Source organism: Cyprinus carpio, chromosome A17 (genome assembly GCF_018340385.1).
Source record: "Cyprinus carpio isolate SPL01 chromosome A17, ASM1834038v1, whole genome shotgun sequence".
NCBI lineage: Eukaryota > Metazoa > Chordata > Actinopteri > Cypriniformes > Cyprinidae > Cyprinus > Cyprinus carpio.
In genome coordinates, this window is record NC_056588.1 from 14,633,291 (window position 1) to 14,656,215 (window position 22,925).

General features: G+C 35.3%; 2 protein-coding genes across 14 annotated transcripts in view; both read right to left on the reverse strand.

The window, feature by feature from the left end:
• Positions 1-5,171, reverse strand: part of LOC109107969 (ena/VASP-like protein) — a 30,783-nt gene extending 25,612 nt beyond the window's left edge. Inside the window, exon 1 of one of the 3 annotated variants that reach the window (XM_042774618.1) lies at positions 4,641-5,171. In XM_042774618.1, the coding sequence (XP_042630552.1) occupies positions 4,641-4,645 (5 nt within the window). In that variant the 5' untranslated portion in view covers positions 4,646-5,171. Of the gene's footprint in view, positions 1-1,140; positions 1,259-3,506; positions 4,432-4,640 lie in introns of those variants that run through there. The other 2 variants (XM_042774619.1, XM_042774616.1) reach the window with 2 other exon arrangements.
• A 167-nt stretch (positions 5,172-5,338) lies between these two features.
• The window catches only part of LOC109108391 (echinoderm microtubule-associated protein-like 1), a 46,593-nt gene continuing 29,006 nt past the window's right edge, over positions 5,339-22,925 (reverse strand). For 4 of the 11 annotated variants that reach the window (XM_042774601.1, XM_042774595.1, XM_042774602.1 and 1 more), the window contains 20 exons: positions 22,069-22,203; positions 21,917-21,945; positions 20,702-20,728; positions 15,250-15,379; positions 14,527-14,676; positions 13,135-13,204; positions 12,809-12,922; positions 12,474-12,569; positions 12,200-12,334; positions 11,078-11,177; positions 10,598-10,749; positions 10,357-10,482; positions 8,960-9,091; positions 8,685-8,752; positions 8,310-8,398; positions 8,090-8,187; positions 7,613-7,700; positions 7,122-7,217; positions 6,737-6,867; positions 5,339-6,634 (listed from right to left, as the gene is read on the reverse strand). In XM_042774601.1, the coding sequence (XP_042630535.1) occupies positions 6,509-6,634; positions 6,737-6,867; positions 7,122-7,217; positions 7,613-7,700; positions 8,090-8,187; positions 8,310-8,398; positions 8,685-8,752; positions 8,960-9,091; positions 10,357-10,482; positions 10,598-10,749; positions 11,078-11,177; positions 12,200-12,334; positions 12,474-12,569; positions 12,809-12,922; positions 13,135-13,204; positions 14,527-14,676; positions 15,250-15,379; positions 20,702-20,728; positions 21,917-21,945; positions 22,069-22,203 (2,092 nt within the window). In that variant the 3' untranslated portion in view covers positions 5,339-6,508. Of the gene's footprint in view, positions 6,635-6,736; positions 6,868-7,121; positions 7,328-7,612; positions 7,701-8,089; positions 8,188-8,309; positions 8,399-8,684; positions 8,753-8,959; positions 9,092-10,356; positions 10,483-10,597; positions 10,750-11,077; positions 11,178-12,199; positions 12,335-12,473; positions 12,570-12,808; positions 12,923-13,134; positions 13,205-14,526; positions 14,677-15,249; positions 15,380-20,701; positions 20,729-21,916; positions 21,946-22,068; positions 22,204-22,925 lie in introns of those variants that run through there. The other 7 variants (XM_042774596.1, XM_042774603.1, XM_042774599.1 and 4 more) reach the window with 4 other exon arrangements.

Here is a 22,925-nt window from a genome sequence, read left to right on the forward strand (position 1 = left end):
AGAGAGACACGTGCAGTTCAGTAGAATAAGCCTAGACATCAGATCTTGGTTTTGAGCTAGGAAGCAGTTTCCTTGATGATGATGAGAAAAGTGGACAAACGGGCCGAACCCTTCCCCCACATTCTGGTCACTTTATACCAGGTGCCAGACACTCTTAACTAATCCTTATCCTTAAAGGAAAATACTTTGAATTACCAGCAGCGTGTTAGAAATCAGTAGCATAGGCCTGTACTAGGTTACACTCTTTTTAAGAGACAAATATAGAAAGAAAACAGCCAGAGGCTGAAAGAAAGAGGAAGGAACTGTGTAGTCAGTCTAGTTTGAACAAATATTTAAGGATTGCTTTGCCGTCACCGGTTACTAATAGGTTACCATGTTTACAGCCTCTAATACCATGAGTACTTTTCAACTTGTCTCGAAATAAAGAGCTTTAATGAAAGAGTTGTACCACAAGTTTGGCTCTGCTTTGGATCAAATGCAAAACATCCCAAATTCAGGCTCAACCACACTTTTGTCCCTACATGGCACACTGCTACAGCTGGTGTTGACTGCCTGGAGTTCTTCCCAGTTGTTGAACATCACATTCTTATTTCCTGTTAACTACCTTGCCTAACCAGTTTCTTTTCTGGTTTGAAGTCTCTGTTAAGCCAAGAAATCTCAAGATATTCTGGCTCACATTTCAACAAACATCTCTTCTCCATGCACATACACAATATCCAATTGTATTCCTACAAAAATTGAGTACTGTGCACTGGTAAAACATCATCTTGCCCTAAAACAGTCTGCAAGAAACTGTGCTATAAAAAAAACCCAAACCCAGTGTCCTGGTTTCTTATTTAAACCCATGTTTTTTTTAAAATGCTAAATGACTCAACAGTAAAACATGGAGTGGGTTTGGGACTCCTGCTATGTAGCTATTGAACCCAAGCATGTTTTTGTAGATTAATAAGCTCTTTCCACTGAGGGAACAGCCGGTGGGGGAAAAAAATCACAAAGTTAACACTCTAAAAGCCACTCGGATTGTTAAAAACCATGATGAAGTAAACACAGGCTTTATTTTTTAAAGCGAAATGTCCGGTAATCCTCAGAGCAACTCAGAAAACAGGGTAATTACAAAAACCACACAGGACAGATTCTTACCCATAATCATCATAAGAATACATATCGGGAAGATGAAGCTCCGTAGACACCAAGGAGAAAGAAAATTCCTTACAGCCAGATGAAATAAAAAGAAAACCGGGGATAGGAGGGGGGGTGGGTGGGAGGGAAGAATGTGTGTGCTTGTTAGTTCATCCCTCATCCTCTCAGATAGGTAAAACACAGAGCTTAATTTCTGAGATATAATAATGCAAGAACAGGGAGTGTGTGAGAGAGAAAATAGGGTGAAGGAGGGAAGGAGAAGAAGACGAGAGAATGAGTATAGAGAGCAAGGGAAGCATGTGACAGACATGGACCAGTCACCTTGTCCTGCTCACATCCATTCTTATCCACTCAAAGGATTGGAAGGCGGTCTGTGCCTTAAAGGAGTCTCTCTCCACAACAGAAATACAGCAGAGAAACAGCCACATGATCCTTACACACACACACACACACACACACACACATTCTCATTCATGCAGCTTTCCAGAAGAAACAAGAAGGCTGCATTCAGACTGAGTCAGACTTGCTCTGGCAAATTCAGTGAATGATTCATTAAAATGATTCAGACTAATAACTCTGTGAGTCTTACAACAACCAACTCTTTAAGTATAGAGCTCATACATTTCATGCAAAAACAAAAATAGATATTATGGCCACCAAATAAGAATTTGTTCCCACGACTATATTCATTTGTGGCCAAGTTTTGGTTAAATTGTGTCGTGATGCTTGATTAATTTATTAATTAATTTGTTCCTTTGTTTTAGGTAAATCATGGCCATTTTGTAATATTTTTCTCCATTTTAATTTACTTTAATTGTTGCCACAATTTAACTAAAACCAGGGAATCAAGTTCTTAATTCATAACCACAGTATCTTTTTTTTTAAATCATCACGTGCAAGGCGCTGTACATGAGATTAATTTTTTCGTTGATCGGTTGCATCTAGCTCATGGTCACTTGTATCTGATCTACAATGGTTGCATCGTAACATAACCTCCACAAGAAGCGAGTGAGGCCTACAGCATTTATTTCTGCAGTTAACCAATATTTCAAAAGCTGATAATGACGCTTTTTAGAACTACATATATACTTTGGCTCAATAAAATGTAGTGCCATGCTGTAGTAAAAATGTGTTTGTGCTGGCAGATGAGGCTCTTGGTTCATGGAAAACGAGGAAATGAATCATGACAGATGGATTTGATGCATCTTTGGGGTCTCAGTTAAATTACGCAAGAGGAAACACTACAAGAAAATACATTTGCTTTAGCTCGACAAGTCAAAAAATGACAACATCCTCACAGATAACAGCGTACAAATCAAGCATAACTGACAACTAGTAAGTATGACTGAAGTGTTTCAACCTGAAGAGACTAATGCTGTGTGTAGCATTCAGATGTTTGCACAAAAACAGGATCTTTTATATTCTGTTGACACCAGTGAATACACATTTAAACAAACACAATCCATGTGTCTCAATGGCTGTACGATTCACCTAATCAACTGTTCTCATACCTATTATATAAACAGCTCATTTCATACACTGCTTCCTGCCAACATGGGAGTGAATGCTTTAACCTTACCATATTGGAGCACTACTGCTAAAAATAGCCTACATTGTGAAGTAAAGACTTTTGCACAGGGAATCAAGGGTTGAATAAATCATTCGACTGAACCAGTTCCTCAGTTTCCTGCAGGCAAGAGTGCAACCCGGTCCAGCACACTTTAAGACTTCCTTCTAGTCCAGACAGAGAGAGAATAAAGAAAAGCGAAAGCAGACACATGCAGAAGACTTCAGAGAGGCTGGAATAAATGCACAAACTTATGTATATGTTGATATACTCTCTTACATCGAGCTCAAAATGTTTAATAGTCTATATGTACACAAGTTAGTGATTTCAAAAGTCCCTAATACATGTTCCCCATAATACTGACTAATTAAAAAAAGAAATTGTTTTGATTAATTTCATAAACCAATCAACAGTTAGCACAATGCATTTCATTAATAACTAAAACTATAAACATAAACCTGTTTTTTTTTCTTCAATTAACATTTTCTTCATTTTGAGAATGACCATTGTGCAGTGATTAATGTTGTGCTCACTGTTACTATGATTTGCATTTGAGATACAGTAGATGTATTTGTTGAAAAACCACAGCTAAGCATGAACATAAGAATCGTCATTACCAGACTGACTCTGAGTCTGAACACACCCAGTGAATATACTGCACGGGTGGAGACATGCGCTTGTTCTGCTCCATTCACTTTAGAATAAAATACTGTGTGTGGTCACGTTAACTTCCGCGGACAGCTTTGTTAAACTTATCACAGCCATCGACATCAATGCTCTGCATCTCGGCTTTACACACCCCAAACATCATCTCCATCCGCTGGCGTCAGCAGAACACAAACCAGGTGAAGAATCTGCTCACTCATTAAAGACCTCAGCTCGAGCTTCCAGTGGCTGGCTGTGCGCCAAATCAGAGAGAAGTCTGGGGATCCATTTCTAGGCGTGTCCTAATGAATGTGTGAATGAATAAATGATTCAAATGAATCTTTTAGGTTAATGAATCGTTCTAGTTCACATCCATAAACAGATTCATATTTTCAAATCCAAATAGGCCGAAGCACATAACATTCAGTGCAGACTGTAAATTAGCATTTAATTGGTTGGACTTTCTAAAGGAATATGAATATTTTTTCAATAAATGAGTCACTATTTGGATCTAACCTAGACTGAACTGAGATATATCGTTTGTAGGTTGGGCCGTCAGATCGATCTGCTTTTATTTGTTAAGAAAACTCTTACCAAGCTTAATCCACGTTCACAACAAGAACAATAAAGATAGCTGTAAAACTCCACACCACATCTATTACCATAATGAGGAACAATATGGTTGGAATCATTTTCAGAAAGATTTTTCCAACCGACTTCAAAGAGCGTGAGAATTTAGTGTGCCTTAATGGTGTGGATGCTAATATATGTATTGTTATAGTTTTCCTTCATTATGTGAACACTATTTCTGGAGCTTAATTGTCAGATCTGTAAATGGTATTGAAGGCTAACAAGACATAACTCACTGGTTAAGTTAATGATTTCATGATTCACATTAAAAGGCCATTCGCTTGTCGCCGCCTACTGGCGCAACGGTGAAACTTCCAAAAAGAGTAACTGACCGAATGAGCGAACGGATCTTTTTAATGAACTGATTCAAAAGATTCAAGTCACTGAAAAGAATCAAAATGCCCATCGCAAAGTGGCCACCCAAAATGCTGTCAAGGTAGGGAGCTCGCAAGGTTTGAAACACACCCAATGTCTGAGATTAAGTGTCAAGTGCTATATAATACATAAATGAATAGCAATATATATATATATGTATATATATATATATATATATATATATATATATATATATATATATATATATATATATACACACACATACCAATGCATTTTGATGTTTAAATGAATACATGCAATGTCAACACATTGGGCAGCTTACCTCATTTTCTGATGATATCCCAACGACTATATGGATGCAATAAATAATTTAAAAGGTGAAAAAAGAAACTTAGCAAAGCCAATGTATGTAAAGCTATCGGCGCATAAATATGTATTTTAATGAGTATAAATACAGCACGTGTACTATTCCATAAAACAATGGTCAGCTTGAATGTAAATGCCCATCCAGCGATGCACAGTCAGTCCTCGGATCAGAAGCAATGCAGATGTCTCGAAAGATCTACAGCATATCGCTCTATGTCACCACAGCTGAATAAAACATATCCCATGTTTAGCTCATGGTCGCGCCTACAACATCGATCTGTATTGCGGACTGCAAACGTGCACTGGAGTTGCCATTTTCCTCCACCGTGTTATGACAATGAGAAAGGAGCTTATCGGGATAGTGTAAAAACAAACACGCGGAACAGCGAACACTGGTGGCCAATATGCCGCATTGCAACTTCTTCCGAGCCCTGCCTACTCGGCCTCATTGGATTACTGTTATTCCTCCTCTTCCTGTTATTCATGCTCATTTGGTTCTGTTGTATAAACAGGCATAAACAAATTACTTTTGTTTGATGATAAACGATGTTTATGAATATATCTGCTGCTGATCAGGGCATCACAGTGTTGAGTGTAAAAAGATGGAGAAACCAGCAAATGTGTTTTCAAATTCATAATGTTTCTGAAATTGGGTTGCTGTTTGGAAGACTTTATTACAACTTTTTTTTTAAGGTGAAACAACAGATTTTCCCATTTTATAATACATTCACATAATGTAATATTGTCATGTGGTTGTCGACATTATCCCTCAAATTATTACTCCAACCTTGATCCAACAAACCTATTTGGTCAAAAACAAAGCTTTCTCATATTTCACAGAGGAACTAACATGTTTTCCTTTATTTTCATGGCTATGCCACGTACCTGACCATGGATATGGAAAAATAGGTTAGACAGTTACAAACAAGCTTGTGCATGCTTAGTTTTATTATTAATACAACAGGCATTTGACTGTAACTGTTTAATCTTGTTTCTCAAGCGGAGGTTATGAAAATGGAGCTTAACTCTAATGTAAATGTGCACTACATGATGAAGTTTAGTTAAGATAGCTGATGCACAAAACAGATTTGATGTCAGACTGAGGATTAAACTAAATCAGCGATTGATGGGATGTAGTGATTTAGTCACTGAAGGCTTTAATCATTTTGCATTACAGTCACTTTGTTTCTCAAACTCATGTTTTTTTCATCCTTGAGGGGATTTTGATGGCTGATTGAATATAAAAAAAAAGAAAAAAATTTAAATCCATGAAACACCACAAGTAGTTGACTACAGCAGAGGATAAAATAAATTCACCGGTGGGAAGGTGGCTGCAATACCGAAATGTACCGTACGGGGGCAGCAAAAGCTTAAAAAGAATTATGGAGGCAAATTTTAGTATAAAATGATGGTTAACGTGAAATTTATCAAAACACAGTCAGTGTGATAGAGTATAACTGATGGCATTTTTAAGACTCTAAATGATACCTCAGAAGTTACGACAGTGTTATGATTGAAGTGTTAGAATGATTCCCAATGTGCTTTGGCATCACATTTAACTTTGTCCTGTAGAGCAGATTCTTTAGTTTGTTATTCAAAGCTAAAAGAGATGGGTTTCCATCACAAAACATCACTTTCATAGTCTAGGGAACGTGTGAGACAGTCAAAACAGAGAGTCGCTTCAAATATTAGTGTCCTGAGATAAAATTTAAAGGCAAATAAAATGGAGACTCCACTTTACTCTGTAACCGATGGCCCCACTTTTGATTTCCCAAGCCACTTGATACTAGAAAAATAAGGAAGTTCAATGTGACAGTGGTTGTTTTACACCACACGCCACTGCATTACGCTCATGTCCTTCCCTCCTGTAGAGATTAACTGGCTGTCGTCATTTAAGAAGTGAACATTGGTGACGTGGCTGCTGTGTCCACCGTAGATGTGACTAGGAGCCTGCAGAGGAAGACAGAGAGAAATAATACCATATATTAGCATTATTCCGTACTAAAATGAACACTATCTATCTGATGTTTAATATTTAGTGCTGTTTCTTACTCGAGACTGAGAGCAAGGGAATGAGAAGAGGTGAACTTTGCCAAAGTCGTCTCCGGTGACCAGCAGTTTCTTCGAATTTGAACTGCACACAGCATTGATGTCAGTACCATCTGAGCCATCCGGCCACAGTCCTGGAGATAACACAAACAGAATATACATGTCATTTCCATATGGATTTATGGCTGTACACTTACATTTATAAAAGACTACACTACAAAAATAACACTCTTATGCAGCTATGGATATATGGGGAAGATTGTGATTTGTTCAGTGTAGCTATATTTATTACAATCTTTACAAATAAGGCTGGTTTTAAAGAATTATGTAGTATTTTGTATTATTATTATTTGACACTGCTTTCTATGTCATAAAACCTTAAACCTACCAAAAACATGGAAGCCCAGAATACAGGTGAAAGTGGCCCATTCAATGTCCCGGGTGGTCTCCACACTCACTACTTGCTTGCACACAGAAGGGATCCCTGAAAGACAATAATGTGTATCAGTTACTGAATTTATAGTATAAACGGATGGATTTAACTCAGTGGTTCTCAGACAGGAGGCTGGGTCCACTAAGGGGCCTCAAGATGACCTGAAAAAAATAAAAAATCATTAAAATAAGCTAAGGCTAATGATATTACTTAGATTAATTCACCCCCTAAACAACAGTTTTTTTTTTTTTTTTTTTTGAAGAAGAAGAAGAACCAGGGTTCCCACAGTCTTGGGAAAAAAGCCTGACTTTAAAAGTTAAATTTCTAGACTGCTATAGATGGAATTAGATTTAGGGATGGACTAAGATGGGTGGTATTAAATAAATATAAGTAGTATTGCACAATTGGGAGAGCATTTAATGGTTATATTACTTCTAGATACTCACAGTAAAGGATCTCATAGTCCCCTGAGTTGGATACTAAGTACTGAGAATCCACAGACCAATCCAGATGGGTGATGAAACTAGAATGACCCTGTGAGCAATAACAGACAGTGGATACAAACATAAAAAAACAACATTTATTTGAGGAGGCAGATGTGTGTTTGTGTATGTGAAGAGAAAAAAATGATGTGCCACTGTTTATTGTCGTTAACTGAAAATCTATAATCAAAATAAAGCTGAAATATAAATAAAAAAACTGTTTTAAAGACAGAAAATCTACAAATTAAAAGTACAACTTAAAATATAAAAACAAAAGCTAATTCAAGATATTAATAAATACCATATAAGTATATACATATTAATACTAGAATAACACTGTGGTAGAATCAGCTGGTCTATAATCTCGTGTGGGCTATGATAATATATAACACATATTAATTATACAAAATAAGTCATATTTTTGCATAAACACACACTTACTGAGCACTTTCCAACTCTACTGTATTTCTTGCCATTTTCTGCCACAGCATACATATAGATGTAGTTGTCATGTGACCCGATTGCGAGGAAATGACCATCTGGAATGAATAACCAAGGGTTTTCAACTTAATCAACTGCAGAGACTTTAATGATTGCTAGTTTTTGGCTGTCATCCTAATATTTTCCAAGCAAGCAGTGAAAAGGCTGAATGAACTCTAACCTGGAGAAAAGCGCATAACCGACAGCTGATCGTTTCCGTCCGTGTGCACCGTCACCAGATCCTTCGATTCGGTATCGAGCACAAGCCATCTGCACAGATTGAAAATGAGTGAAAGGACAATATTAAACACACAGGTCTAAAGAAACCTGAAACATAACAAATGTTAGACCCTTAGACGAGATCTTCATCCAAAGCCATTGTAAGAATTCTTAGGAGAAAAAAAAGAAATCAATGCTGCTGGGATGGTATTGTGTTCCTGTGTTGCATTAGCATAATAATAAGTGTTTGGCTCTTCTATGTAACACTCTATTAGAGCCCTTTTCTGAAGTGTAATGATGTGTCAGGGACCCCACTGATGAAAAGAAATCGCCTCACCTGCCCGACTGCGTTCCTATAGCAACCGTTGCCCCGGAAGGGTGGAAGCCGGCCGACTGAGCGGCGTCCTGTCCGTGAGGGAAACACACACACACATGCTCAATCAAACATCCTGTCAACACAAAATACGGTTACATCTCAGCCTAAGGAACAGCAGTGCTCATTTCATTACAGATGCAGTGGTGACAAGAGTTTCAATAACAAGAAACTGATGTGCCAGCTTTGAGATGACACTACTGTAATGTAAGGGAAACCTACCGAGGTGGGCTGCTCACCTCCAGTGTTTTGGTCCAGATGGGCTGATGAGAGGCAGAGTCCCACAGGCAGACATGCTTGTCATGGCCACAGGTGAGGAACTGATGCTTCAGCGGATGTACAGTCAGGCCCCATAACTCATCTGTGTGGCCCTGACAATCAAACAGACTTTAACATCAGTTTGGGTGGCATCAATCTGGTTTGAATTGAAGTTTAAAACATCGAATATATTCTGTTTTAGAACCACAAACTGAATTACACTTTAACCCTAAAAAGATGGATTTTGTTTCAACATAGAAGGGAATAAACCTTGCTCTACAACAGACGCTTTCAGCGTTTAGAGGGCCAGGGACACCCCCCCCCCACTCAGTGTTTTTGTTGGCAACAAAAAACCTTTCATTAAAAATATTAACTAACACTACTAGGGATGCACTAATATTAATGTTCTGGCTGATACTGATAAGGTAATAATTATTTCATCTGTATTTTATATAATACTTTGTCTAAATAATTTTAAAATAAAACTAAAATTGATGTTTTAAATGTAGGCATCGCATGTACAGGATGAAAATGGATATTCATTTTAAGATTTGCAAAGTAAGAGTTAAATTATTATTATTATTTATTTAAAATGTTTAATATAAATTATTTTAATTATTTTAGTTTTTAAAGATTAAATTAGATGAAAGAGCATAAAAATATCTAATATATATCCAATATTGACCAATACAGATCAATAATTACTTTATTGATAATTAAAATATAAATTAAAAAATACTATATTTAAAAAAATATAACTAAAAAAGTGGAAAATGAATTTCATCACTACATTAAAATGTTCAGTATGAAAAATAGACATTCATTATAAGATATCCTAAAGATTTAAAATTTAAGTGTTTAAAATTATTTAAATATTTTATTCATTTAAATATTATTGATTTAATAATGTATTATATATATATATATATATATATATATATATATATATATATATATATATATATATATATATATATATATATATATATATAATATTATTTAAATCTTAAATATTCATTATTTACTAAATATTATATACTAACATATTTAAATTAATATTGTTTTATTTTAAAAGATAAAAAATACAATTATAAAATAATTATAATTATTATTATACTATTAAAAATGTAATATTGTAAAGACTAACTTTGAGCGTTAGATGATAAGAAAGGTTTCATCGAAGTATAAAAATAATGAGAAATGGGCATAATCAATATCCAATATATATACAATATCAACCAGAACAGAGAAAGTCTTTACTGAAATTAAGAAGTAGTTAATAATTATGCTATAGTATAATTCTAGATGTTAATATGTATATATGTCTCAACAGACGTCACTGGTAACTCATGCGTATTGTGTGTAATGGTTAACTTACCTGGGTGATGGGTATGAACTCCCCATACAGACTGCCTTGCAGGACATAGTTTTTGGTAGTGCCAATAAGAACCGTTTCTCCCCGTCCTTCCGCCACAGTCCGAATAGGCCCATATAACTCAGAAACCTGAGAGCAACATAAAAAATGCTGGTAAATTATGGCCTATCAGTACTAATATTCAAGCATACAAATACAAATGCATACTGCATACTGCAAAATGATACTTATGTAGACGCCTTACCTCCACCGTTTGAATCTTTTGATAATTTTCATCCCAGGAGATGAGTTTACGGTCCTTCCCACCTGAGAGCAGCGTACCATTTCTCAACATGCAAAGTGCAAAGACGCTTGCCTCATGTGCTCCCTGAATGGCCAAGCTAATACGATTAGATCCTGTGAACCATGACCAGACAACAAGCATTATATAAACCGACTGTTGCAAAACTGGAAACCATCCTCAGTACATCAGACAATCAAAGCTGTTCACAGCCTACATGAAAAGAGTCTTATTGATCTGTGTAAAAAGTAGCACAGTCTCTCTTTTATTAACACTAATAAAGAATCTTTTGTTGGCAGCAGGGTCACCCTTAGATAACACACATCTGTTATGTTGTACAGCATTCATAATTGTATTACATGAAGATATTTTACACAGTTTTTTACAAAACATTCAAATACATCAATAAATAACTCAATAATAATAAACCTTTTATTCTTTTACCTTTGCCCCACACAAGTATATTTCCACTCGAGTCTCCAGTGATGGCGTCGCCATTTTCTGAAAAAGTCACAGACAATACAAACTTGGGCTTCTCTTGTTTCTGCAAGAAATATAAATATGACTTTATTTTTAAAGCAGAAATGCAATAGATGTATCACACAAAATACAGAGATGACATGTTTTTCATATAGTCTACAACTACACTATCAGTGAAATGTTTAGACACATCGAACTGAACTTAAGTTTCTCTGGATCTTGAGAGCCTTGTAGACAAATACAAACTTCTTTTGAAAGAAATGAATAATTTAGCATATAAGCATTAAATTGAATAAATGAATGTAATAAATGACAGTGCAGATATTTATAATGTTATAAATAATTTCTACTTTAAATAAATGCTGCTCTTTTGAACTTTATATTCATCAGATAATCCTGAAAAATGCATCATGGTTTTCACAGAAATATTAAGCAGTACAACTATGTTCAACATTGATAATAAGAAATATCATGACACTGAAGACTGGGGTAATGCCTGCTGAAAATTTAGCTTTGCCATCACATCAAATTACATTCTGAAATTAATATTTAAAATGAATAATGTCATAAAATACGTTAAAGTATATTCAAATAAAAAAAACTGCTATTTTAAATTTAAATAATATCTCACATTTTTTCAGTTTTTACTGTATTTTTCAATCAAATAAAAGCAGCTTTGTTGAGCATTAGATAATTCTTTCAAAAACATAACAAAATCACAATGTATACATTTCTTTACAAAAGTAACATTCTAGTTTATATTTAAGTTAATCCCATTATGCACCAGAAGAAGCTAAATAGTTTTGAATTGTATTTTTGTTTACTACATAATATAATTCATATACTTCCATTTGTGTTATTTCATAGTTTTGATGACTTTTCTATTATTCTGAAAGTATAACACAGTAATAATAAAGAATGAGTAACGTGTCTAAACCTTCGACTGCTAGTGTACATGATGTACATGCACAAGTTTGATCATATCTGAACATGCATTGTACTACCATCTATCAAAAAATGGAATTTGATTTAATAAAAAGTGAAAAGCTTCACTGAATTTGACCACGAAGGCTTATGAGAGATTACCTCAAAGAGACCCTGTTTTTTCACAAGAGATCCCTTTTCTAATGACCAGAAATAAAGGTGTGACTTCCCACAGGTTACAATTATATTAGCATCTGTCGGGTGGAAATCAGCAGCAAAGACTGACTCATTGGAGCACTGTGAGGGCAGAGAAAGAAAAGTCATAAAGATGCACAAAAAAAGAATCTGTTTTTCTTTTTCTCTTGTTGACATACAAGATAACTATCACAAAAGCACACATTGCTATCAGTCTATATTAATCCTGAATTGCACTCACCTTGACTTCAGCAAGTCTTTCCTCCCTCTGCCAGTCCCACACAGACAGAATGTGGTCACTGGAGTCGTCCACAACACACAACCAGCTTCCTCCGTTCTGAATGTTTCGAAAGACATTTTTAACAACTTAAGGGTGAGTAAATGATGGCAAAATGTTCATTTTTAGGAGAACTATCCCTTTAAACTGACCAGGTTACAGAAGATACAACCCAGTACTTTTTATTTTTCTCAATAAAGAAAGGTTTGCTTGATGATCTAAAGAACTATAAGCTGTATTTTGCGGTTTCACATGAGAATGTTTGTTTGTTAACATAATAACGAGTGACTTGCTCTTACCGACTTTGAGAAGGAGAGACAAACCAGAGCTCGATCAAAGAAACCGGTTCCGAGGATGTGCAACGTGTTCAAACTCACAGAATCCCACACTCGCACGTGAGGAGCCAACTGCTGCTAGTCACAGACAGACGTACTGAGCATGTTAGACCAGTTAAACTTCTATTTCTAGATCTTGATAATCCACATTAGTTATGACAGACCCTTGAGGCACATGTATTAATTAGAAGATTTATTTTGGTTGGATCAAGCCTATTATAGTAGCAATGAGCTATTAACATCTATGATTGATACCAGTTTAAATATCTGAGCTGAATAAGTGATCTTACTTTTCCATCTGAGGATGTGCCAGCCACTTGTCCGGTTGCTATGGTGATTTTATCAGGATGGACAGCGAGGCTGTAGGGGAAGAGAAAAGAGGTGAAAGATGTAGGCAGCTGGGACTGTTGAAGAGCCGATGACACAGCAGTGAGAGGACATCGCACATTTAGGACCTTGAGCATTATGAGTCACAGGACTGATCATAAACACAGGAAACTGATCAGGAAAGTCTTAATCACAGGCTATTGGTTTTTGTTTATGCTTTTCTTGCTCAAGGCCTTTGACTTACAATGAACAGCTTTGACATTTAGCAAATTCCTACAGATGAAGAAATAGGAGGTTTTACTCCGTTAGAACACAGTCATACATGATCATTTGTGTTGTACCTGTCTTAACTAGAGACTGGAGATCAAAGGGAAATTACATTAATGTCCTTTTACTTTGTCTAATGTTCTGCTGACCTGACTTTTTAAAGTTTGGGGCCATTGATATAGACTACTACTCAAAAGTTTGTGGTTGTTGGATTTTTTAAAATGTGTTTGAAAGATGCCTCTTATGCTGCATTTATTAAATCAAAAATACAGTAAAAAGTCATATTGGTTAATATGATTTACATTTTAAAGAACTGTTTTCTATTTCAATAAATTTCAAAAAATAATTTATTCCTGTGATGGCAAAGCTGAATTTTCAGGAGCCATAACTCTTTAGTGTCACATGCTAAAAATACATTTCTTATTATAAGCAATGTTGAAAACAGTTGTGACATTTGTGATATTTTTTTCAGGATTCTTTGATGAATGGATCATTTAAAAGAACAGTATTTGAAATTGAAATTTTGTAATATAATGTCTTTATTATCACTTTTGATCAATTTAATGCACCCTTAAAAAAATGTAACATTTTTCATGGAGATTAAATAGTGTTATTAAGAGAAAGTTAAGAAGTAAATAGGATATTCAAACAGGAAAGGTCATAAATATGAATCTGACACTTCAATGTTAAGCATAACATCATTAATTTATTAACAATTTATGCATAAAGGATAATGTATTCACTGTAATTCTAAACTTTTAAAATGTCTTTGAGGTCTCTTATACCCTAAAAAGAACAATGTAGTGTAACACAGAGGCAAAATACAGACTGAGGGAGGACAGTGGAATGAATAATGAACTTCAGTGACATGATTAATGATAAATGTTCTGTAAAATTGCACATCAAAGCATAAAATGAAACACCGCTCAGAAATCATTTATTCAGCACAGTTTTGAAAAATTATGCTGCAGAGTATCTGAATGATAATTTAAACGGTAGTATCTTCTTTAGATATGGCAGTTTAATAAAATACTGGAGGTGATGACAGACAGACAATGATATCACGCGAACAGAAATATAAGTCTTACCACTTGATATCATCAGTATGTCCAGTGTAGTGTCTTTGTAGTTGCTCATCCACATTATACAGCACAACCACAGATGCGATGAAGTAAACCGTTTCCCCCGTCGGGAGCAAGTACAGGTTGGACCGACAGTCACGGCCCCGGTAACCATAGCTGGGTCATAGTCAAGATTAAAAACTACTGTTGGTGAACTAAACTTGTAACAGGGCTTTTTCTGTGAAAGAGGAACATTTTTTAATTTTTATTTCTGGAAAAGTGCTATTTGATCAGTTAATATTTTATTTTGTTTGGCTTTAGATATTATAGATTTCTCAGTCCTGTCTACAAAGTTCTTTTCAGGTGATGTACCAAATACATTATGGGTAAGACATGCAGAAAATATCCCACTCTGACAGGCTGCAGTGCTCAGCAGAGCCAAAGAGAACACCAGGGTATATGATTAGACATCCTTCAAAATTCAGCGTCTTGGAATGTGAATATGAATTAGGGCATCACAATGAATAATCATTTTTGAAGTCCAGGTTTCAGAATTTTAACATTATGTAAAATAATCTTAGAACATATAACTCTGACCTAGATACCATACCCATCATTTAGCTCATGACATTTTTAAAAGCTAATTTTCTGTGTAATAATAAATCAAAAGTTAATTCAATCTTACAGCAATAAACGTTCAGTACAAGAATCAATCTAAATACAGCTCCATTTCTATTTAGCAAAGGATACACCCAGTCTAGCTTCAGTTTTTTAGGAGGCAAGTCAGCCTTTGCTTCCAAGCAGTACGTGTCCACCAGGTCTCTGGGCATGTACATGGTGATGGGTCGTCCCTTCAAATACATTTTGACATAGCCTTCATCTAGAAAAAGCAACACAGATTTTTAGAGCAAGAAAATGCATGGGTTAGAGAAGTATCATTGTGACATCTGTTGGGGTTAATGTCATCCGATTTTGATTAAAACAATGTTGAAGACAGATAAAAATTTGGGTCAGTACAATCTGTTTTACCTGTTTGTGAAATAAATCTGAAAAAATATATTTCAAATAAATGTTGTTCTTCTTAACTGGCTATTTATCAAAGACAAACATATTCAGCAGTGCAACTGTTAACAGCACTGACAATAAGTAGAAATGTTTTCTAAGCAGCAAATCATGTGACACTGAAGACTGGAGTAGTGATGCTGAAAACTCTTTGGATAACTATGCAATCACACGAATAAATGACATTTTAAAATATATCAGAATAGTTATTTTATATTGTAATAATATTTAACAGTAATAATATTCTCACCGTATTTTTGAATAAATAAATGCAGCCTTGGTAAACATAAGAGACTTACTTACTGACCCAAAATTTTTGAATGTTAGTATATTTTAAAATGTGATTAAATGTTAATCCAAGACAAAATGAAATGATTTAATCCCAAAAGGAGGATTAGAAGAAATTTCAACAGTGTTTAGAAGAATATATATTACTGTATGTTTTGAAAATAATTCAATAGGTCAGTGAGATTTAAAGGAAATGGTTTAATGCATTTTATTACGCACAGTATTTGAAATAAATTCAATTTAAAAGTGAAGAAAAGCAAAATCAAATGCAGAAGCATGTGAATTGAGCAATTTCATGGTTTGGTAAATTAGTTACTGATACAAAATAAAATCACAGATAGGCATGCATGCAAACACAATGGAAAAGGAAATGTACAGTTTATAAAATGCACACTTGAACAAAACAAAACTATTTAAAAGCATTCAGACAAAAGTGTGAACATGCAGTGTAACATACACATCCAGAAATAACACTAGCTCAAAGGAACGAAATCAAAACAAAAAGAACAAAACAGAACAAAAGACTCAAAAAGAAACCACCTGAGTATACGTTTAATATTACAGCTGTTTTGTTTAGTAACAGATTTGAAAATACTGGCTGGGAGATTTGATTGGACTCCTGTAAGAGGGCATTTCTAGGAGCGAGTGGACTAACTGAGAAGTACACTTCCTCAGAGGAGGGGTAAATGGGGGGACCTTTTGGCTTCCGAGCCGTACCCCTCTGTCAGAAAAAACCTTGGCCTCTGATGGGGTGTTGGTGGACTGCGAGGGCACGGCCGATGTGGATTTGGGGGCCTCAGAGGATCCGGTCCTTTTTGACGGTCGGTGCAGGTAGATCTGCACGGTTACTAGGTAAAGTGGTCAAATTGGACAGGGCAGGTGCGGGAGAGGGTGGAGAGGTGGGATGAAGTATAATAATGATCAGACATAGTCCAATAGCTTTCGATACCACCATAATAACAAGACAAGGCGTCCACAAGGCTAACAAACTGCACTGCAAAATAATCTTTTTCTCAATTAGTATTTTTCTTGTTTTGCATTACCATATCCTTAAAGCAACATCAATTAACTTGAGAAGAAAATACACGTAGGAACATTTTCTGAAAATATATCCTGAAATAAATTGTTTCTTAGTATTCTGGCAAATTGCTAGTTTTAAGCAAAAAAAAAAAAAAAAAAAAGATCAAGATTTAGAGACATTTATGCTTAAAATCAATAAGGAAAAAAAAAATGAATTTACAAAAATACACTAAAAGTAAATTAATTAATTAATTACTTAAATATCTTTTCCAAAAAAAAAAGAACACAATAAATTTTTTTTTATTCATTCATTTTTAAAATCTTTTTTTTTAAATATCTTATTTTTTTCTGTCAACAAGCCAAAAATACTGCTTAAGAAAAATATTTTTGCAGTGCTGCTGAGCAGGGTAGGCACATGGGAATCCTGACCGAGGAAAACTAGGAATACTGGAAATAAACTGATAAAATGTATTCTGAAGAAACATTACTCCAACCTCCCAAGTGATGTTTGGTTTTTTCATTTGTTTGCCTTGTTTGTTTGTATTTTGTGACTATGAAACACAGTGGGCATAGTGAGTCATTCACCGACTGTTGCATCAACATTATAGACTAGTTTGGGAAAAATAACTTCCACTAACTGTGAAGCACTTTACACAAACCAACATGACACTTAACTTCAGATTTATGATAAACACCAAATTCCAGTTCCAGAGAAAAAACAGAAAAGCTGGTTGATGCAGGATGATAAATGCCCTTCACGGGACTGAAAGAACAAATATGTGTATGTGGAGCAAAAAGCAGCAATAAACTACTGAAATAAAAGCTTTTCAGTGTGCTGCTGTGTGACTGCAGGAGAGTGTTGGATTCCCATGGTGCATGTGAAAAACAAGTGCCATGAGCAGTGAGCAAAACACCCAGGAGCTGTCAGAGCAGCATCACTCAAGAGTTAACAACACCACTGCATCACTCAGAAGGGTGTTACAGAGAGTGTGCATTAGTTTACTGGGAAGGGTGGCATTTGGTACTTCTATCACAGACACAATTGTCTAATCAACCCAAACCCTTACGCAAGACAGCTCTGTGTGTGCTGATTCTGCATAATATGAAGCCAGAGCTGTCAAAGTCTGCTAGATTACTGTCCCATCTGGAATCACTAGAATAGCAGTACAAACTGTATAAAGGGACATTATATGATTCTTACAGCAGAAACAACTATAATAAAATGGAATAAGAAATCTCTTAAGACCCAATAAAATCAATGTTTGGTGGCAAAAATTCTTAGCAATACACTCTATTGATGATGGTTTCATATGGTTTAAAAAAAAATATATATATATAACATTAAAAAAAAAATGTTTACATTTAATGACTCTAAAACATCAAGTTAAAAATATTAACAGTAATAAATAAAATTAAATAAATAAACACAATATTGTCCTTACACTGTACAGGTCCTTCTCAAAAAATTAGCATATTGTGAAAAAGTTCATTATTTTCCATAATGTAATGATAAAAATTAAACTTTCATATATTTTAGATTCATTGCACACCAACTGAAATATTTCAGGTCTTTTATTGGTTTTAATACTGATGATTTTGGCATACAGCTCATGAAAACCCAAAATTCCTATCTCAAAAAATTAGCATATCATGAAAAGGTTCTCTAAACGAGCTATTAACCTAATCATCTGAATCAACTAATTAACTCTAAACACCTGCAAAAGATTCCTGAGGCTTTTAAAAAAACTCCCAGCCTGGTTCATTACTCAAAACCGCAATCATGGGTAAGACTGCCGACCTGACTGCTGTCCAGAAGGCCATCATTGACACCCTCAAGCGAGAGGGTAAGACACAGAAAGAAATTTCTGAACGAATAGGCTGTTCCCAGAGTGCTGTATCAAGGCACCTCAGTGGGAAGTCTGTGGGAAGGAAAAAAGTGTGGCAAAAAAACGCTGCACAACGAGAAGAGGTGACCGGACCCTGAGGAAGATTGTGGAGAAGGACCGATCCCAGACCTTGGGGGACCTGCGGAAGCAGTGGACTGAGTCTGGAGTAGAAACATCCAGAGCCACCGTGCACAGGCGTGTGCTTTTGAACCAGAAACAGCAGCAGAAGCGCCTGACCTGGGCTACAGAGAAGCAGCACTGGACTGTTGCTCAGTGGTCCAAAGTACTTTTTTCGCATGAAAGCAAATTTTGCATGTCATTCGGAAATCAAGGTGCCAGAGTCTGGAGGAAGACTGGGGAGAAGGAAATGCCAAAATGCCTGAAGTCCAGTGTCAAGTACCCACAGTCAGTGATGGTCTGGGGTGCCATGTCAGCTGCTGGTGTTGGTCCACTGTGTTTTATCAAGGGCAGGGTCAATGCAGCTAGCTATCAGGAGATTTTGGAGCACTTCATGCTTCCATCTGCTGAAAAGCTTTATGGAGATGAAGATTTTTCGTTTTTTTCAGCACGACCTGGCACCTGCTCACAGTGCCAAAACCACTGGTAAATGGTTTACTGACCATGGTATTACTGTGCTCAATTGGCCTGCCAACTCTCCTGACCTGAACCCCATAGAGAATCTGTGGGATATTGTGAAGAGAAAGTTGAGAGACGCAAGACCCAACACTCTGGATGAGCTTAAGGCCGCTATCGAAGCATCCTGGGCCTCCATAACACCTCAGCAGTGCCACAGGCTGATTGCCTCCATGCCACGCCGCATTGAAGCAGTCATTTCTGCAAAAGGATTCCCGACCAAGTATTGAGTGCATAACTGAACATAATTATTTGAAGATTGACTTTTTTTGTATTAAAAAACACTTTTCTTTTATTGGTCGGATGAAATATGCTAATTTTTTGAGATAGGAATTTTGGGTTTTCATGAGCTGTATGCCAAAATCATCAGTATTTAAAACAATAAAAGACCTGAAATATTTCAGTTGGTGTGCAATGAATCTAAAATATATGAAAGTTTAATTTTTATCATTACATTATGAAAAATAATGAACTTTTTCACAATATGCAAATTTTTTGAGAAGGACCTGTATACAGTATATGTGTGTGTGTGTGTATACCAGCATTATTTTAAGTTTTTATGAATTAGTTTTTTTGAGAAGTTTCTGTTTTAATTTCAGTTTTAACTTTATTTTGTTGTATGTATTTATCATATATATATATATATATATATATATATATATATATACACACACACACACACACACATTTATATTTATTTTTTACATTTCTGTAATAATAATAATGTTTTATGTTTATTTTTATTTCAGTTTTAGTTTTATATATATATATATATATTTAGTACATTTTAGTTGTTTTAATAAGTTAAACTAAATGAAAATGTTTATCTGTTTAACTATGAAAATGTTTAACTATACTAACCCTGGTGTACACATCTTTATTATTTTCAAGTTTAAATATATTTTTTTTATGGAGTCACACAACATGACTTTTTACATCCAGCGCTAACCTTGCCTTGTCATATAAAGGTCAAATGATCTGACATTTTAAGGAATTTATTAACCTTGACTTACAGTCATGAGAGTCTACAGGGGTCCCCTCTGTGATGTTATTTCCTGTTAAATCAAATATCTCCCAAAAGAAAAATATTATTTTTTAATAGGTGACTTCATGGGGTCTTAAGAAAAATGGCTTCATACAGTATCTGACAGTTCAGAAATAATAATTCTCAAAGCTACCAGCTGTCTTTGCATTTTTAAGCAAGGGGTCATAATTGCCCTCAATCTGTAAATGTTGACTTCCCTCTGGCTATGGGAATCAAGTTGTGTCCACAGAGCTGCTCATGCATGGGGCAGTTGACAAACAGTGCCTACCTTTGCAGTGTGTCACACGTCGCATCCCTAGTGAACGTACAGAGACAGATACAATCACGTAAGATGGCAGAAAACAGCTCATGGAAAGACAGATCCCTGTTCATTAGATCCCAGCTCGCCATGTCTGGGTAATTACCCTACAAGCTCCTCCAGGATAGTCCTTTCATTCGCCAAGTGCTCTATTTAACAAATCTCCACTGCTTAATTTTGTGTACTGTATATTTAACATCTGGAATTGCTGTCTTTATGACCTCAATTAATCTTTTTTTGAGTTTTGGGCACAGTTAAATACAGTAACTGGGTCACATATACAGTAAGGAACATGCAAATGTCGCCTTCAGGCAGAACAGCTTGTTTTATTCCACTTAATACGGCTGCACACACTGAACGCTTTGCTTTTACACTGACAGCAAATCAAATTTGTTCTGACATCCCCAAGAACTGCTCCTGAATTCCTTTGTATCTCTTTCAAATATATGAGCTGCACAGCTTCTGACCAGAACTGATGCATAATAGATCAACACAATGACTATAAATGCCTGTTGGACCTTTTTTTTTTCTTTGAAAGACCTTGTTCTCTTCACTGAGAAAGTTATTAACATAATTTCTATGCCATTTCTATGCATAATAACTATACTTATATAATAGTAAATATTAATTCTCATTATTTTCTACTACTGGAATTTATCTGCTTTGTGACCAAATGCATAAAAATTCTAAGTTTAAACAGAAAATAAGTCAAATTAAATCAACTCAAAAATGAAAAGAGGAAACATTTTTGGTAAGAGATGATGTGTTACTGACAAAAGAATAGCAGGTAAGTGATTGGTGAGATGAACTGAAACAAAGATCGTACAGTACAATATACAGTAGACCAATGCAGTGACAGTGACCTCCATGAGCCATGACTGGAGACACAAGCAGAAATCTCTAAAATCGTTCTTTTCTTAAATCAGTTTCCCTTAATTCACCACAGTCCCATTGTAACATCTGTCCACCTTCTAATTGATCTGCGCTGCTGCTAAACAAAAGGACATATGGGTGGTCAGCCATTTAATTTGAGGACATGAATACGGCGAGAGTTAGCAGAGTTTGTAATTTCTGGAAAGTTCAGTCAAAAAGAGCAATGACAGTATAACCATTGCTTGTGACTGATCCAGTCTTGGTTCAGAGACACATACTCTATCACATGGGCACAGGACACCTGACTCTCACCTGCGCTGAAAACAGGCTCCCTCTGTTTGCTGCAGGAGTGAGAAAGGAAGAAAGTCATCTAAATGAGCTTGCGTAACATGTGAGTGTACAAGTTACTCTTAATCAGTCAATCACATGGGCATAAAAGCATATATGCATATTGATTTACATACTTTTCTGTGGCTTTCTTGCCACTGGAGTTGCTCCCTGTGGAACCAGCACGTGTGCGATTGCTTTTGGAGTCCACACCACTGTCTTTCCTGTTGTTAGGACCAACTTGCTCGGATGAACTTGTTCTCTTCACAGTGCTATGAATGATAAAAGGCAAGATTTTAATATCATTTCACATCGAAAGGCACAAAAAAAACAGCTAAAACACTCCTCAATGATAAAACATTCCTCATGTGAAACATAGCATATGAGAAAATATGACATTTGCTTTTTGAATATGATACACACAATATTAGATGAATTAAAGATACTGCTTGAATTATAAACATTTCAATTTTTTAAGAAATAAAGTTGCATTTATTTGATCAAAAATACAGCAATAACAATAACACTGAGAAATATTATTAGAATTTAAAACAACTGTATTCCTGTGATACCAAAGCTGAATTTTCAGTATTCATTACTCCAGTCTTCAGTGTAACATGATTCTTCAGATATCATTCTAATATGCCGAATTTCATGATCAAGAAATATTATCAATATTGAAATCAGTTATGGTGCTTAATATGTTTGTGGAAACCATGCTTTTTTTTCAGAATCATTTGATGAATAAGAAGTTCAAAATAACAAAACTTAAAATAGAATGTGTAACATTATAAATGCCTTTACTGTCACTTTTAAACAATGTAATATGTTTTGAAATAAAAGTATTAATTTCCTAAAAAAAAAAAAAAAAAAAACATTAAAACTGCACTATGTATATACATACATATAGTTTAACAGAATTGAGTGACAAAATGTTTGCATATTTGTGTTAGGTTGCAATATTGTATCTGTCTCCAAATATAAGTTAGTTTTC